This window comes from Protopterus annectens, chromosome 5.part0 (assembly GCF_019279795.1).
Source record: "Protopterus annectens isolate FY-2018-M chromosome 5.part0, PAN1.0, whole genome shotgun sequence".
In the NCBI taxonomy this organism is placed as follows: Eukaryota; Metazoa; Chordata; order Ceratodontiformes; family Protopteridae; genus Protopterus; species Protopterus annectens.
The window spans coordinates 43718707-43737593 of record NC_056735.1 but is presented as its reverse complement, the minus strand read 5'-3'; the positions used below and the strand labels follow the sequence as shown (position 1 = coordinate 43737593).

At 44.6% G+C, this 18887-nt stretch overlaps 1 protein-coding gene across 10 annotated transcripts in view; it reads left to right on the top strand.

The window, feature by feature from the left end:
• POLR1H (RNA polymerase I subunit H) overlaps window positions 1–18887 on the top strand; it is a 344054-nt gene that overhangs the window by 223329 nt on the left and 101838 nt on the right. For all 10 annotated transcript variants that reach the window (XM_044072102.1, XM_044072103.1, XM_044072104.1 and 7 more), the window contains exon 4: window positions 6248–6357. In XM_044072102.1, the coding sequence (XP_043928037.1) occupies window positions 6248–6357 (110 nt within the window). The remainder of the gene's footprint in view (window positions 1–6247; window positions 6358–18887) is intronic.

The window sequence follows — 18887 nt, the reverse complement described above, 5'->3', positions numbered from 1 at the left end:
GACCTATATGGGTTATGCTTTTGGGCATTCTAGCTCAACCCAGTTCATTATAGTACCTACCACCTATACATAGCTTTGGGATTCTACCCATATGTAACTACTGCAGCTGTAATGCACGATGAACATAGTACAGTTTTGTACCTACCATAAATGTAGATGTTCGAGGGCTATTACAGCTGCAGTACAGGTTTCCCACCCTCCTTCCCCTCTTGGTAAGACCTTGGGGTTTTGAATACCTTTTCATACCTGCTGACTGGGTTATCCTACTATGTTTTATTTGCTTACATTTGTGTATTACACTAATTTATGTATTGCCTTCCTTTTGGGGGCACCTGACATCTGGGGCAAGAAAGACTGAAGAAGATGGCGTCGGCTGTGTCTTTTATACTCTAGCCTCCCTGACGTCAGAAGAGTACGCGACAACAACCGACGCCGGACCAAGACTTTGGAATTCGGCCGACCGAGGGACCGCCTGCCGGCTGAAAACCCATATGTAACTACTGCAGCTGTAATAGCCCTCGAACATCTACATTTATGGTAGGTACAAAACTGTACTGTCTCACTACAGCCCCCAGAGTGTTCACCAAATGTTTGGCAGTGGTCACGGCTCACTTGAGGCATCTAGGATTCCAGGTGTTTCCATACCTAGACAATTGGCTGCTTACCTCCATCACCAGGCATCAACTGATTCAGGCAGGAGAATCCACTCTGACACTCTGCATCCACTTAGGCATTACTGTCAGCGTAGAAAAGTCTGCCTTGTCGCCATCGCAGCATGTTGTCTTTATCGGGGCAGAGTTAGACACTTCAACCACCACTCTGCGTCTACCTTTCGAGAGGGTCTCACTTCGACAACATGTCAGCTCACTGGTGTCAAGACAGTGCTCCAGCAGCAGAGGTCTTAAAAGTACTGGGGCTGATGGCAGCAGCAATATTAGCCATACCATCAGCAAAGATGCATATGTGGATTCTTCAGTGGCTACTGTTCACTCAATGGTCTTATCAGGAACTTCTAATGAAGCATATGATCATGATAACAAATGCTTGCAAGAGAGACCTTCAGTGGTGGTTGACGTAGATTCATGTCACAATAGGACATCCATTTGTACTACCCCCTGCCGATAGCCACTGTGACCATGGATGCTTCTCTGATAGGGTGGGGGGGCATTTTTAGGGAAAGACTGCCCAAGGCACATGGACAGATCAGGAATCACACCTGCATATCAATGTTCTAGAGATGAGAGCAGTACTTCTGGTGTTGCAGTACTTTCAGGGCTCTCTTCCTCTAGGGTCAATTGCAATTTAGACAGCATGTCGGTAGTCTGGTATTTGAACAAACAGGGCAGGACCAAGTCTTTACCCTCTTTGCCGAGAAGCCCTCAGAGTTTGGCATTGGGCTGTGTCTTCCCAGCACTTTCTGTTGGCAACACACATTCCGGGGATATCCAACTTGATAGCAGACAAACTGAGCAGGGCAATTTTGTTGCCACATGAGTGGTCCCTCAGTCAGGACATTGCGGACAGGATTTTCCGCAAATGGGGCCAGCCTTGCTGCGACCTTTTTGCCAGTCACATCAACACCAAATGCAGAAGCTACTTAACTCTCTGATTCCCCATCCGGGACAATCCCCGAGGGACGCACTCGTACATGATTGGCCCCCGGGTCTCCTATATGCATTTTCTCCAATCCTGCTAATACCAAGATTTTTAAGAAAGCAAATTCGCTGGGAAGGACCATCATTCTTATAGCCCTCCATTGGCCTCGGCAGATTTGGTTCCCATTTCTTTATCATCTTTTTTGAGGATCCATGGATCTTGGACCCAGTTCCGGACCTTCTGACACATCCGTCAGGGGATCTCCACCCTTCATTGCAGTCCCTGAAGCTGACAGCTTGGCTGCTCCAGTTCCCCACATAGCCAGGCTTCACAACCTTTCTTATGAAATGAGGCAAATCCTTTTTTCTTCTCAAAAACCTTCCACCAGAAGATTATATCGTAGTAAGTGGAAGAGATTTTCCATTTGGGCTTCCAAACAGAACATTGATCCTTTTCACGCTCCCTTGACATCTGTATTGGAATTCTTAGCTGTTATCTTTAACGAAGGAGCAGCAGCGGCTACAATTCAAGTCCAGTTAGCTGCCATATCTAATTTCCATCTTGGAGTAGACGGACTAAATGTTATGGCCCACAAGTTGTCCAAGGCTTTTCTTAAAGGCACCTTTCACATGAGGCCTCCAGTAAAAACTCCTCTATTCCCCTGGAATCTGAATTTCATGCTATCTCGCATAATTCTTCCCCCGTTTGAACCTGCATCATCTTGTGATCTCAGATATTTGTCGTGGAAAACCATTTTTCTAGTGGTCATTACTTCCGCCCGCAGAGTGTCAGAGCTGCAAGCCTTGTCTATCACACCTCCTTATATGATTTTTCATGCTGATAGAGTATTTCTCAGGACAAATCCTTCCTTTTTACCTAAAGTTTGTTCTGAGTCTAATATCAATCAAGTCATTGAATTGCCAGTCTTCTTCCCCAACCACTCCAACAAACTAGAGTATATGCTGCACAAACTAGACGTTCATAGACAGCTCGGATATTATTTGGATAAGGCAAAAGATTTTAGAAAATCAGACCAACTATTTGTTTCCTTTTATGAAGCCAGGAAAGGTAGACCAGTGGCTAAAACAACCCTTTATAAGTGGCTGTCTGATTGTATCACCTGTGTTTATTCAGCAGCTAATATGCCCTTACTATACAGAATTAAAGCTCATTCAACCAGAGCAGTTTCTACATCCTCTGCATTTCAAGCCAAATTGCCCATTGACAATTGTGCTGCAGCCACTTGGTCTAAGCCTCATACCTTTATCACTTATTACAAGGTGGATAAGGCCTTCAGGGACAGGGCTTCCTTTGCTTCTACAGTTCTGAAGAATATACTCCCATGAGCCACCGAAGATTGAGGGTGCTAGGGACGCTACCCATCAGTGAAGAATGAACGGCGAGATTGAACAACTTCACATTAAGAAGTTATGTACTCACCATAATGTTCCAAGTGAGTTCCATCTCACCTTCATTCTCACGTTCCTCCCTCCATCCCCCACCTGGCTGACAGTTGACCTAGACGTTGATCTCATCCTGGTAATTCAGTTCCTTCCTTTTTCCCCTCTTAGGAGAGTAGTCCTTGTACAAGGATATGGTACATGCAGCAAACAAGATCTGAGGTAATTCCAGCAGTGCATTATGGGAAAAGGGGCTGGGTCTCGAGCAAATGTAAAACCTTGAGCTTGCTAACGGCCGTGTCGGAGCCGAGGGATTGGCTCCGAACCCATCAGTGAAGAATGAAGGCGAGGTTGAACAACTCACATGGAAAGTTATGGTGAGTACATAACTTCTTAGCATTTGTGAGTGGTACTGCCTGTGGCTGGCTGCAAGCCTCTCCTGCCTCTTGTGGTAGTTGGCCCTGATTTATCATGTTTTGCTTATTCTGAAAGTGAAAGTTCGCATCAAAGAACTGTGAAAGCTATAAAGAAAAATGTTAGAACAAGAGACACAAGTCACAGTCCCATACATATTTCCCCTTATCTGCTTGTCAGGCAGCATGGAAGTGTGTGTCCCCTGCAGATCATCATTTGTAAACAGAGAATTGCACAGTTCTACAGCTATCCGTGGAGAGACAAACCAAGTAGTGTGCATGTAACATGGGATGATGCCGTGGAACCCTACCCCCAGAATTGGTCCCTGCAGAAACTGGCATGATAGCTTTCATGTTTGTGCCACCATCACCACCACCTGCACCTTGGCATAGGGGATTTAGACAGTAGCAAGCACATTTCCTAAACTAACGTCACAGATATTTGCTAGTAACTACAGTATTCCCAAACATATAACAAGGTAAAGAGAAAAAAGTACAGCACTCTGCATTTACTGCACCATTTGGGTTAACATTACCTAGCCTCTGCTTCCCATGCATGATCTTGGTTGATGGCTATGGCTAAGGACATCTCGTATGTTCATAGGTAGTCACTAGGTTGCAGTCCAGGGGGACCATTGAGGTACCTGGACCATATTCCCAGTAAACCCCAGGGCACTGTCTCATTAAGTGACTTAACCATACAGTAGGCAGATGAGGGCTGAGGGAATCAAATCTTGTACCAAAGAAACTACATCTCACAGCTTTAGCCCTCTGCTTCAGTTGCCAGAAGGCAGTCTCCTTAGCCAGATTATAGTAAGCAACAACTGTCTTGAAGTCATTTTCACAGGGTCATAGTAAGTGCTCCATGTAGTAGTTGTGAAGGAAGGGTTTTTCCAGATTTCTGTTAACTGGTTCTGTTTCTGGAAGTTCAGAATATAAGGAAGCAACTAGTCTGTACTCTTGATATAAACAGATGGCTTTGGTTTTACTTTGAGATTCAAAGACTGTCACAGAACAGGTGTTTTTTTCACCTTGTTTGACTTTTGGCTTCCCTTTCAGAAGTAGAACAAACTGACTTAACAAAATTAGCGTGCTTAGTCTTGTAATTAACCACAAGTCCTGACCTACCTCTTTCTAATGCATTGAAGGAACGTTTAAGTAGCAATACTCATGACTTCTGTCTATTTTTGGAACGTGTCCATAGGAGGTGATTTTGACATAATCATTTGGTATTCCGTGCATATCTTCATAGAGCGTTAGAATCTGGCTTGGCATTATGGAAGTAGGACATCCTTTCAGTGCATGTTGAGTCAAGCATCTCTTTAGTTATTTGCTTCTTTTCAGGCTTTATTAGTCAGCTGCTTGGAAATTTGTGCTGTTTTGTTGAAAAGTGGTACAGTTTGGTGAGGGTAGATGTAATTATGTACTTTGTGTACTATTTAAAAAAATAAAGGCTGTTTCAGTGCTGTATGAATGCCCCCCCCCCCCCCCCCAACATATGGCAGCCTCACAGTTGGTATGATTTCCTTGTTATCTGCTTCTTTGCAGGCTTGATTTATTGACATTAACTGGGGTAGAGCACTGATCAACTCTGACCAGTTTCATTCTCAGCCTGGGGTCAGTAATATAACTATTTGTACAGAATAAGTAACGCAACAGAATATGAAGTGCCAGTGGACAAAATACAAAGAGTGCAATAGTAAGAATGTAAAAGTACATAAACCAGTAAAGTGAGAGGATAAAGTTAGTGCTATCTCTGTGTGTGTGTGTGTGTGTGTGTGTGTGTGTGTGTGTGTGTGTGTGTGTGTGTGTGTGTGTGTGTGTGTGTGTGTGTATATATATATATATATATATATATATATATATGTGTATATATATATATATGTGTGTATATATACGTATAAATATATATATATATATATATATATATATATATATATATATATATATATATATATATATATATATATATATATATATAAAAATTACTAAAAAGCTTACCGGTAAACTGCTTGGAAATCTGTGATCTTTGTTACAAAGTGATGCAGTTTGTTTAGGGCAAAATTAGCAAGTATGTACTTGTACACTGAAAAATTATTAAAGGCTGTTTTGTGGGTGGGCTGTCTTCCTCCATAAATTTTTTCTAGTGTTGGTGGAATGATTTGACTGACGCAGGTTTCCTTTTTTCAATTCTCCTGCTACCATTGGTTGGCCCACGTGTACAAGTCCACACTGTGTTTGAGGAGCTTGTGAAGTATTACTTTATCATTCTTCAGTCATTTCCTTTGAGCATGGTTGCAGTTCTTAGGCTTTTATGTATGTTTTTAATTAGAAAATTAATTCAGCAGAATATTTTAAAGGGGATCTGAATCCTTAACCCAAGCAGAGGAAAAGGTTGGGGGGGGGGGTTGACTCCCTTAGATGTAGTAGGAAATTGCCTTTTATTGGGTGCGGAGCTGCTTGTGGATATCATTTTTATTGTACCAAGTGTAGTGTCAGAGTTCTGCAGAATTGGTGAAGCTTATTATTTCTGTCCTTTTGTTGCCGTTTGGAGTAATGTGCATATTTAGCAAACATGATAAACTATTGGAATACTGCAGCAAAGTATTAGAGGGTGGAGGGAAAATATTCATATCATTTTGAAATATGTCTGTATGATAGTCATTTCTAAGTAACAGCCTTCTACTTGTCAGAACTGGAAAGTGGGTTTCTCCTTTTGTAGCGGTGTGTGTTGAAATGTTGTGTATCATTTTATTTTATGTTGTAGACTTGTCTTTCATTTATCTGAGACACTCTCAGCCAGTTCTGCTCAAATGATGACTGTGCATTAATTTTCAGATTGATAGGAAGTGTAGTCGTTGTGGTCATGAGGGTATGGTTTATCACACCCGCCAGATGAGGTCAGCTGATGAAGGGCAGACTGTTTTCTACACGTGCACAAACTGCAGGTAAGCATTTGTGGGTGTTATGTATGGTGAGTGGAGAAAAGCCAAGCTCTGGTTGCCTCTAGCAGTTAATCCTATTGGAGTAAACATGATCTTACTAATTTCTAATGTACGCGTTATGTCCATTATTGGAACTGTTGTATGGTAGTGGGATATCGAAGAAAATCTTCCTTGGAGTAGTAGATCAGTGTAACAGTATTTTGTATTGTTTGCCCACCCACCCTTATTTTTATGCCTAGGTTCTTCATCAGCTTTGCCTTCATCCTCATGATGCCAACACTAGTGTCATTTCAAGGATGTTCATCGTGCATTACAGCTGCAGTAATTACATATGGGTTTTCAGCCGGCAGGCGGTCCCTCGGTCGGCCGAATTCCAAAGTCTTGGTCCGGCGTCGGTTGTCGCGTACTCTTCTGACGTCAGGAAGGCTAGAGTATAAAAGACACAGCCGACGCCATCTTCTTCAGTCTTTTTTGCCGTGCGGTGCCCGAAGCAGAAGCAGTTCGCAAGTGCCGGTCGGCCAGCTCCTGAATTACAAAAAATTTAGAACCGAAGTCTTCATTAAAGCTAAGTACCCCGTTGGGGAATCTTTTCTTGCCTCAGACCGATGTCAGAAAAAGTTAATAATTGTATTTCTTGTGGGAAGCAAATGCCGCATAAGGATTTCCATTCCCTTTGCATACCTTGTTTGAGCCCAGACCACGACGTCTCGGGCTGCCGCTTTTGTGCTACCTTCAATAAACGCACTATCAAGCGTCGGGCGGAGTTCGCCCAGCACTATTTTGGTAAAGCGTTTAATTATAAAATGTCGTTGGATACTCCGACTACCGCTATGTCCAGAAAACGCAAAGAAAAGGACCGTCAGTCGAGATCTGCGGTCTCCACCGACACCACGCCGAAACAAGCTCCACGTGGTCCGGTTCTCAGTGAGACGCCTTTGCAGTCCCTGACTACCGACGACACTCCCTCGGCGGGGACGTCTGTACCTGAGACCGCTGGTTCTTCGGTCCTTTCCCAAACTACAACCGAAGCCCCTGCTCATGTCGAACCCACCAATGTGGATAGATCTACATCCACCCACGGTGTATTTAGGCCTTCATCTTCTTTCTCCATCAAGGCCTTTACTAAAGCCAAATCAGCCAAGCAACTTTCTAGGCCTGCCTCACAAGGCCCAAGACCTGGGCCTACGCCTAAGAAGCACATGCTTAAAATGGCTGAAGACCTGATCACTCTTATCAGAGGCTCCCAGGCCCCTCCGGACAAGAGACCCAGAGTAGAGGAGGATTCTCCTCCTTCTGACCAAGAATCCATTTTATCAGAACATTCTGATGCTGAAGAACACTCTTATTCACCCTTTGAGGATTCGGATGCAGAGCAGTCTATTCCTGCTGTATCCCCCCCTGAGGATTTTTCCTTTGGGGAAACTTTACACTCCTTGAGAGAGCACTTCCATTGGGAAGGACAAGACTTTTCAGACTCCAAGAAAAGGCTTAGGGAATTCCTCTGGTTACCTCAACATAGACCTTTGGCTATTCCCCCTGTGTTGGAGGTTTTGGATGATGTATACTCGGAGGCCTGTCTTAATCCTGATTCTCTGCCTCCTGCACCAGTTAAGCCGGATAGGTATTACAGAGTTCCTAATTCTCATCAGTTCCTCTATAAAGGCCATAATGCAGACCCTGAAATTATTTCTCAAGGCCCTAAAGGAATTAAGGCTTCCACGGCCAAAAATCCACTACCTGCGGAAAGGGAATCTAGATCTCTAGACAGGTGGGGTAAGAAGGTTTACACCTCGGCCACCCTTGCCATGAGGGCCTTAAACTGCCAGTTTCATATGATTAAATATCAGCAATTTCTGTTATCACAATTAAAAACCAAAATGTCACAGCCTGAACAACCAGATTTAAAAGAGTTGCAGGATATGATGCATAGTGCTGAACAAGTGGGCAAGCACACCTTACAATGTGGTTATGATGCCCTAGAGGCCTCCAGCAGATCGGCCGCCACCGGAGCAGTCATTCGCAGGCATGCATGGCTAAGGGAACAAAATCTTCCAGACCAGGTGAAAGCAAAAATACTGGATGCACCGTTACATAAGGATGTTCTTTTTGGTGCTAATGCTGAGGATATTTTACGTAAAATGGAAGAAAAGCAAAATCTATGCAAACTGTCAAAGCTTTCTTACAGGTTCAGCCACCAAGGTTCAGCAGGAATTGGCCTTCGAAAAACTGGTCCTTTCCAACCACTGACAAGGCCCAAAGAGGCAGATACAGACGCGGAAGGGGCAGAGGACAACCCCAAGGGTCCTACAGAGGCAGACAATGGCAATCACCAACACCAAGAGGTGGTGACGACAGTGCACAGCAGTACAGAAAACAGACTCAATGACTCCCTCATTTCCATGCCAAGCAAAATTCAACTGGCAGCACCTTTGGGAGGAAAACTGGCACTATTTGCAAGCAATTGGCATATTGTCACAACAGACAAATGGATTCTGGACATAATAAACAGAGGCTACAAATTTCATTTTCACACTCTTCCAAAAATGAGAGGCATGCCAAACCTACCACAAAATCAAAGGGTAGAGGCACAACTACAAATCGCAAAGCTCCTAAACATGAGGGCTATACAAAAGGTACCTACGCACCAACAAGCACAAGGTTTTTATTCAAGGCTTTTTCTGGTGCCAAGAAAAGGAAGCGACTGGAGACCCATTCTGGACTTATCCATTCTCAACACATTCCTTCTCGTACCAAAATTCAAGATGCTCACATTACAGCAACTCCTTCCCATGCTGGGCAAGGGGTTTTGGCTGGTAACATTGGACCTCAAGGAGGCATACCTGCATGTCCCAATCAGACAAAGTTGCAGAAGATACCTCAGATTTCTTGCAGGTTCAAACCACTACCAATTCTCTGCATTGCCCTTTGGCTTATCTACTGCGCCCAGAGTATTCACCAAGTGCCTGGCATCAGTGATTGCATACTGCAGACTACAAGGGATACAAGTTTACCCTTATCTGGACGACTGCCTGATCCAAGCGGACAGCAAACAAGTACTTCTGAAACATCTGGCATATGTGACACGCTTACTGCTTTCTCTGGGATACACCATCAACAAGGAGAAATCAAGGCTAACACCCTCTCAGAAAATAACCTTCCTGGGTGCCAACTTGGACACAAACACCCAGATGGCTTACCTTACAACAGAAAAACAAGGGCAACTATCTCATTACTTCAAAATACTTGCAAAAAGTACCAGGCTTACTGCAAGGAAAATCCTGCAGGCTCTGGGATTCATGGCATCTTGCATTCTTCTAATCCCATGTGCAAAGCTGCACATGAGGAAACTTCAATGGTACCTAAAAAATCTATGGTCTCAACACAGTCACAGCTTAGAAGTGGAGATTCCAATAATTCCCTGTCTGCAAAAGGAATTCATATGGTGGGCCCAAGCATGCCAAGTAAACAAAGGCCTTCCATTCTGCAAGCCTCAAGCTACACAAGTCATAACCACAGACGCCTCAGATTACGCCTGGGGAGCGCACATGAAGGACAGGTGCATTCAGGGCAGATGGGCCCAAACAGAAAAGCACCTTCACATCAATCAAAAAGAAATGCTGGCAGTAATAAATGCAATTTCAGCGTTCAGAGAATTCCTACATCCAGGACAACTGCTCATAAGAACAGACAACACCACAGTAATGTGGTACATAAACAAACAAGGAGGAACTCATTCATACCCCTTGTGCAGACTAACCATGACTCTTTGGAATCTAGCTCTGGAAAGACAAATGGAACTTCAGGCTCAGTACCTGCCAGGAATGGAAAACACACTGGCAGACACTCTGAGCAGGCATATGACAGACCCTCACGAATGGAAGCTACATCCACACGTATTCATGGAGATTGTTCAAGCGTGGGGAAGGCCAGACATAGACCTTTTTGCCTCCCACAAAAATCATCAATTAAAAAAGTTTTGCTCAAGGACCTTCCACCCAAAGGCTTGGAAAGTGGACGCCCTTTCATTCACATGGACAACTTGGTCAGTTTATGCATTCCCACCACTACCTCTGCTGCCCAAGGTGCTTTTGAAAGTAAGAACAGACAAGCCGAGGATGATACTGATTGCTCCAGACTGGCCGAGACAACATTGGTATCCACTATTGAGGAGCCTAACACACACTCCTCCGTGGCCCCTGCCTCTAACACCTCTACTGCTGACGCAGAACAATTTCAAAACCCTTCACAGTCGGCTGAAAACTCTCAGCCTAGCTGCATGGAAAATTCCTTACCTTCACATCAGACACTACTCTCCAAAGAAGTGCAAGATGTCATTTTGGAGGCCAGAAGACCATCTACAAGAAAAGCCTACTCCGCAAAATGGAAGCGGTTTTGCTGTTGGAATGAAGAGCGAGGGCAGGATCCTAGAAAATTAAACCTGCCTCAGATTCTACAGTACCTAGCTGAACTTTTGAGCAAGGGACTTTCATTTTCCTCAATCAAGATACATGCCTCAGCAATCTCGGCAGAATTCAATATGGATCCTCCTTTATTCTCACACCCACTCCTGCGACAGTTCCTCAGAGGGGCTAAGAACATAAGGCCTCCAAGGAAGCAACCAGTGCCAGCTTGGGACCTTAACTATGTACTGGAAAAATTGACATTGCCTCCCTTTGAACCAGCTGCTTCAGCAGAATTACAATATTTGTCTTGGAAAACAGCTTTTCTCCTGGCCATCACTTCAGCTCGTAGGGTATCTGAGTTACAGGCCCTCATGGCGGTGCAGCCATTCCTCATATTCCATCAGGACAGGGTTTCCCTGCGTACTAACCCTTCCTTTATGCCTAAAGTGGTATCTAGGGTAGCCCTAAACCAGGCCATACACCTTCCTACCTTCTACCCTAATCCTCAAAACAAAGGGGAGAGGCTGCTTCATTCTTTAGACATCCATAGGCAGCTACGTTACTACTTGGACAGAACCAAGCCCTTCAGAAAATCAGATCAACTCCTAGTTTCCTATGCTGTGGGGGGTCAAGGGAAACCTGTCACTAAAGAGACCATTTCCAAGTGGATTGGTCACTGCATACGCTTCTGTTATTCCTATCATGGAAAGCTCGAACCTACTGGTATCAGATCACACTCCACTAGGGCCACAGCCACCTCTACAGCCTTCCTCAGAGGAGTGCCTACTAAAGATATCTTGGAGGCAGCCACTTGGAGTTCTGTACATACCTTCACAAAGCACTACCATCTGCCTTTATACTCCAGAACAAGAGCAGGCTTTGCTACTGCAGTTTTGCAGGGCATTCTAGCTCAACCCAGTTCCGTATAGTACCTACCACCCTATACATAGCTTTGGGATTCTACCCATATGTAATTACTGCAGCTGTAATGCACGATGAACATAGTACAGTTTTGTACCTACCATAAATGTAGATGTTCAAGGGCTATTACAGCTGCAGTACAGGTTTCCCACCCTCCTTCCCCACTTGGTAAGACCTTGGGGTTTGAATAACTATTCATACCTGCTAACTGGGTTATCCTGCTATGTTTTATTTGCTTATTTTTGTGTATTACACTACTTTATGTATTGCCTTCCTTTTGGGGGCACCTGACATCTGGGGCAAGAAAGACTGAAGAAGATGGCGTCGGCTGTGTCTTTTATACTCTAGCCTTCCTGACGTCAGAAGAGTACGCGACAACAACCGACGCCGGACCAAGACTTTGGAATTCGGCCGACCGAGGGACCGCCTGCCGGCTGAAAACCCATATGTAATTACTGCAGCTGTAATAGCCCTCGAACATCTACATTTATGGTAGGTACAAAACTGTACTTTCTGTGGAACTCCGCTGGTGTGCAGGGTTGGTCAGAATTCCTAGGAGCATTTTTCAGTTTTTGGTATTTTCAATACCCCACCCAGGCCCTGCATTCGTACTGTAGAAAATTTCACGGTGTAGTGGTTCACAATTGTTTGCCTCAAAGAAAATGGAAATAAACTGTTCAAGTGTGATTGTGGTAGGAAATTGACTTTTTTTTAATAATTTTAATTGTATTTTTAATTGTTTTCATCTTTTTTGAGGGAGCCTCATAGGAAACAGGATAATTGGGAAAGGTCATCTGATAAAGATGATGAAAGGGAATCTTCCATTTCTTGTATTGTGTCATAAGAGGATACTTCCATTCAACTAACTTCCAAAAACAGGGATATGAGCCTGTTATTAAAATACTGAAATTCTCCTGTCTGATGTTAACCCTGTCAAATGACAAGAATATAACGGCACTTTTATTAGTAAGCATAATGGTGCCATTTGAGTTTGTAATTGATTCAGGAATTTCTTTGGGGGGGCGGAGTGAGCCTAGTACATTATCGTCGTCCCTTAACTATGTTAGAACTAGCCAATTTTCTAGTTTCAGCACTCAAATCTGTTTCTTTGAGCTCAGCACTTGTTCAGAACTCATTGTAAGCACTAAATAAGCTACAAATTACTACAGCACTCAACTTTCCTCACTTGTCTAGAGGAAAACCGTTTTTAGTACTTAATAAATAAGCACCTATCCAGTCATGTCTAAGGGTCAGCTCCCGGTGTTTTCTCCTGTCTACCTGATGAATCTGGGCATCTTGGGGCATTGCAGCAATTGCCTCATGTACACAGACAACCCTCTCCTCCTACCACCCAACACTACAACCTGTGAGAGATGCACTTGTATAGTCAAACTGGAAGCAAAGCTCTCTTCACCCAAGACTGGACTAGACAGTCAAGAGGAGAAGGTAAACACTTGCACCACACCACACTCATCACATAGTCCCTCAAAACCTACACCACCAAAACACACACATAGAAACACAAAACACACACCTACATTCATGGAGGCTCTCAAAAATCTACCCAAGCAACAGGTACCTCCAAAGCAGAAACACAAGCAACCTCCATCCGCAACACAACCCAAATGACACACAGCCAACAAACAGAGTGTGCCACTCAACCATAGCCCGTAATGGATAACAACGTACCTAACTCTAGTCATAGGTGACTATAGTCAGGCACACTGATGTTCCACTCACCAGGCTAAACAAGGAGAAAGTCACTGTCAGCTGCCTGTCAGGTGCCAGGAACCTCCACATAACACTTGCACTCAGTTAACTCCACAGCAAGTACAAATATGACTCTGTCATTGTCCATGTTGATGTGAATGACCTGAGACGTACTTCCCTGGACTACATGAAAAGAGACATGGAGGAGCTTTCAGATCTTGTAGCCCAGGCAGGTATGACCCTAGCCCTGAGTAGCATCCTGCCATCACCCAGAATGATACCACAGTACAAGGACAAAATGATTGACTTCAACAATTGGCTAAGCTTCTGATGTCTTTCTAAGGGGATCCAGTATCTGTCTGCCTGGGATGACATGATCGACAAACCACGATGCTTTGCCAGGGATGGCCTGCACCGGTCGCCTTGGGATTCCGGATACTGGCTATGGCTCTTGCCACCCCTATAGTACCTCTTTTAGGCGCAATTCAAATGACAAATTCACCACCATAACAGGTACAAGGAAGCAAAATCTGAGGGTAGTGCTACTCGATGCTAGAAGTCTAAACCTCAAAATGCACTCACTCAAGGCACTCCTTAAAATGGAGAACATCGACATCTGTGCAGTGACAGAGACCTGGTTCAAGGCTCCAGAGAGCACCCCTGCATTACCAGGCTATAATTCATACCACACCTTTCGGCCACCTAACTTGGACCGAAGCACTGAAGGCGGAAGCTTGTCCATATTCACTAAGGATATCCACACCTGCAGGCTAGTTGCTCAGCATAATGCATCTGAGATTATCCAAGTGCAACTAACTTTGGGCAAGACCGCAGTGCAAATTGTAGCTTGCTACAGATCCCCCACCATTCCCCAGGATTCCCACTCCTCATTTCTTGATACACTGGAAAATATTAGGGTATAACCTAACTCCCTAATAATGGGCGATTTCAACTACCCCACCATTAACTGGGAAAACTACTCATGTACCAACTCTTGTGCTCAACGTTTTCAGGAATTCATAAATTCCAATGCCTTGGATCAATTTATCCACACTCCCACCAGGGGTAACAATATCCTAGACCTGGTTATTACCAACATGGGCAACCGGTTTTCCACACTAGAGGTCAATTCCTCGTTGGTCAGTTCCGACCACAAGTAAATCACCCTAGACATCCACATCCCATCCCCACCCCTCATTAGGGAAACCACCGTAAAAATTTCTCCAGCGCCAACTTCATGCTTCTTAAGACAGAAGTGGCAATCTTCACAACACCCATGCTGACTGACAGTAGAGATAGGACTGCTGAATCCTATACAATTGCACTTTATAAGCACTTACATGAGTGCATGGATCGTGCAATCCCTAACAGAACCAAGATGCTATCTTTCAAAAAAAAGGAAGCCAATCTGGTGGTCCCCTGCTATAAACAAACTCTATAACTGAAGAAAGAAACTGTTGCAAAAATGAGTAAAATCCCATGATTGGAGGAACTCCGTGGTCAGCCTGGGTCAGCCTCAGTAAGAAGCTGAGATCCTTCATAAAATCCTCCAAAGCTAGTTACGAAAACAAAATCGCCACTGATTCTAAAGACAACCACAAAGCATTCTATAGCTGTGTCAAGAATCTCAATGGCAACACTCGGATCTGCTCTGAGTTACAGCACAATGGCACTAAATATACAGAACCAACTGATATTGCCAACATCTTGGCAGATAGGTTCAGTTCTATCTTTACCCCTCTCTCATCCCCTAAAGGGCCCATCTCTATACCGGAAGAATGCAAAGTGCCTGTAATCACGGCTGCACAGGTAAAAAACACACTCTCCAAAGCCAAGAACACAGCATCCATGGGACCTGACAACATCCCAGGCTGCGTTCTACATGAACTACAGAATGAACTGGCACCCCATCTAAGTACCATGTTCAGTCATAGCCTCACCTCAGGCTCTGTGCTCACTGAATGGTGCTCAGCAATGGATGTTAATCGTGTTATACTGCTGCAGTCATCACACTTGGGTTATCCTGTCGTCAGGCGGTCCCGCAGTCGGCCGAATCCCAAAGCCTTGGTCCGGCGTCTGTTGTCGTCGCTTCTTCCCTGATGTCAGTGCGACAGAGGTATAAGAGGCAGCCAACGCCATTTTCTTCAGTCTTTCTTGCCGCGCGGCGCCCAAAGCAGAAGCAGTTCGCAAGTGCCGGTCGGCCAGCTCCTGAGATTTTCGAATCGAATTTCAGCCCAAAGTCTTCTCTAAAGCTAAGTACCTCGTTGGGGAAACTTTTCTTGCCTCAGACCGATGTCAGACAAAGTTAATAATTGCATTTCTTGTGGGAAGCAAATACCTCATAAGGATTTTCATTCTTATTGTATTCCTTGCCTAGGCCCAGACCACGACGTCTCTGGTTGTCTGTTTTGTGCTAGGTTCAACAAACGTACAATTAAGCGTCGGGCAGATTTCGCCCAGCACTATTTTGGCAGAAAATTTAACTAGAACATGCCGTCGGAGCAACCGACATCAGCAATGTTTAAAAAACGCAAGGATAAGGACAGACAGCCAAGGCCAAGACCAGTTACCGAGGCCTCAGCTAGGCCTGACGCCGGTTCAGTGGTTTTCAGCGAGGCGCGTACGCAGCCCCTGACTACCGCTGATTCAGAAATTCTGACGGCCTCCCAGACCGAAGCAGCTGGGCCTCCGGAACCGGTTCTACCTCACCCCTCGGACGCCAGCCCTGACGGTGATCCGGAATTTTTGGATAGGCCTTCGGTTTCTGAAGGTGTCTTCAAACCGACATCTATCTCTACTAAGTCTTATGCTAAAGCTCCCTTGAAAGTTAGGAAGCCAAGTCCACCCCCCCCCCCCCCCACAGGCCCCTATGCCTAAAAAACAGATGCTTAAGATGGCTGAGGATTTAATTACCCTTATCAGGGGATCCCAACCCCCACCTGACAAAAGGCCTAGACTGGAGGAAGATTATCCTTCCTCTGACCAGGCATCCATTTCCTCAGGCAACTCTGAGGACCAGGATTACTCCTTCCCTCCTTATGAAGACTCAGATGCTGAAGAGTCCATTCCCTCTGTCTCCCCCCCGAAGACTACTTTTTTGGGGAAACTTTACACACCTTGAGGGAACACTTCCACTGGGAAGGCCAAGATTACTCTGACTCTAAGAAAAGACTCCGTGAGTTTCTTCTTCTTCCACAGCATAGACCCCTAGCAATTCCTCCAGTTTTAGACATTTTGGATGATGTTTACTCCGAATCTAGTCTAAACCCAGATTCCTTACCTCCAGCACCAGCTAAACCAGACAGATACTACCGAGTTCCTGATACTCATAAGTTTCTATATAATAGTCCCACTGCAGACCCAGAAACCATTTCCCAGGGCCCCAAAGGGGTTAAGGCCTCTACTGCTAAGAATCCACTTCCTTCTGAAAGAGATTCCAGAGCATTAGAAAGATGGGGAAATAAAGTGTATATGTCTGCCACTTTGGCCATGAGGGCCTTAAACTGCCAATTCCACATGCTAAAATACCAACAGTACTTGATTACACAGTTAAAACAGAAAATGATCCCTCAGGCAGATCAACCTGATTTCAAAGGGATGCAGGATTTGCTGCATGCAGCAGAACAGGTGGGAAAGCATACCTTACAGTGTGGTTTTGATTCATTGGAAGCCTCATGTAGAGCAGCTGCCACAGGGTCTGTAATACATAGGCATGCTTGGCTTAAAGAACAAGCCTTACCAGAACATGTCAAAGCAAAGTTATTGGATGCTCCATTGCAGAAAGATGTGTTATTTGGTGTCAAAGCAGAGGAAGTTTTAAAGAAAATGGAAGAAAAGGCAAAATCTATGCAAACAGTTAGATTTCTTACAGGTACAACCTCCTCGTTTCAGCAGAAACTGGCCATCAAAAAACTGGTCCTTTCCTGCATCAGACAGACCCCAAAGAGGTAGGTACAGACGCCCAAGGGGCAGAGGCCAGCCACAAGTTTTTTCAGGCCTAGACAATGGCAAACAACATCTCAAAGAGGGGGAGACGAAAGATCTCAACCCTTCAGGAAACAAACACAATGACTTCCCTCTCCGCCTGCCAAGCAAAATTGCCCTGGCAGCACCTTTGGGAGGAAAACTGGCTTTATTTCCACAAAATTGGCACATCATAACAAAGGACAAATGGGTTCTGGATATTATTACCCGAGGCTACAGATTTCATTTCCACACTTTACCACGGATGAGAGGCATGCCAAATCTGCCTCCAAACCAATGGGCAGAGGCACAAGCGCAAATTTCGGCTATCATGGATATGAAAGCAATTCAAAAGGTACCTACAAAAGAGCAAGGTCAAGGTTTTTACTCAAGACTATTTCTAGTCCCAAGAAAGGACAAAGCCTGGAGGCCCATCTTAGACCTCTCAATTCTAAACACATACCTGGAGGTACCCAAATTCAAAATGCTCACACTTCAGCAGCTTCTTCCCATGCTGGGCAAGGAGTCTTGGCTGGTAACGTTGGACCTCAGAGGCATACCTGCATGTCCCTATCAGACAAGTTTGCAGAAGATACCTCAGATTTTTGGCAGGTACAACGCATTATCAATTCTCTGCATTGCCCTTTGGTTTATCTACTGCGCCCAGAGTATTTACGAAATGCCTGGCACCAGTAATTGCATATTGCAGACAACGAGGAATACAAATTTACCCATATCTGGACTACTGCCTCATCCAAGCGGACAGCAAGGACATTCTATTACAGCATCTGGCATTTGTAATAAAGCTGCTCAGTTGCCTAGGGTACACAGTAAACAAAAATAAGTCAAAGCTAATACCCTCGCAACAAATAATATTCCTGGGTGCCAGCATAAATACAACGATCCAGATGGCTTTTCTTATGCCAGACAAACAACAACAATTGACAATACTTCAAAAATATGGCAACTTTTACCCAGCTCACTGCAAGGAAAATCCTGCAGGCATTGGGGTTCATGGCATCCTGCATTCAACTACTCCCATATGCAAAGCTGCATATGAGGAAATTGCAATGGTACCTGAAAAGTGTATGGTCTCCACACAGACACAGCCTCAAATCAAGTATACCTCTCATTCCATGCCTTCAACAAGAGTTCCTATGGTGGGTTCAAGCATGTCAAATAAACAAGGGTCTTCTTTTAGTCTTACCTCCAGCAAACCAAACTATAACAGATTCTTCAGACTACGTCTGGGGAGCACACATGGCAGGACAGTGCATACAGGGCAAATGGTCTGCAAAACAAATGCATGTTCACATCAACCAAAAGGAGATGCTAGCTGTGCAAAATGTTCTGACAGCCTTCAAGGACCTCTTGCATCCAGGACAACTACTAATAAGGACAGAGACAACACCACAGTGATGTGGTACATAAACAAACAGGGAGGAACACACTCCTATCTTTTATGCAGACAGGCAATGACCTTGTGGAGCACAGCATTGACTTACCAAGTACAACTGCAAGCACAATTCCTGCCAG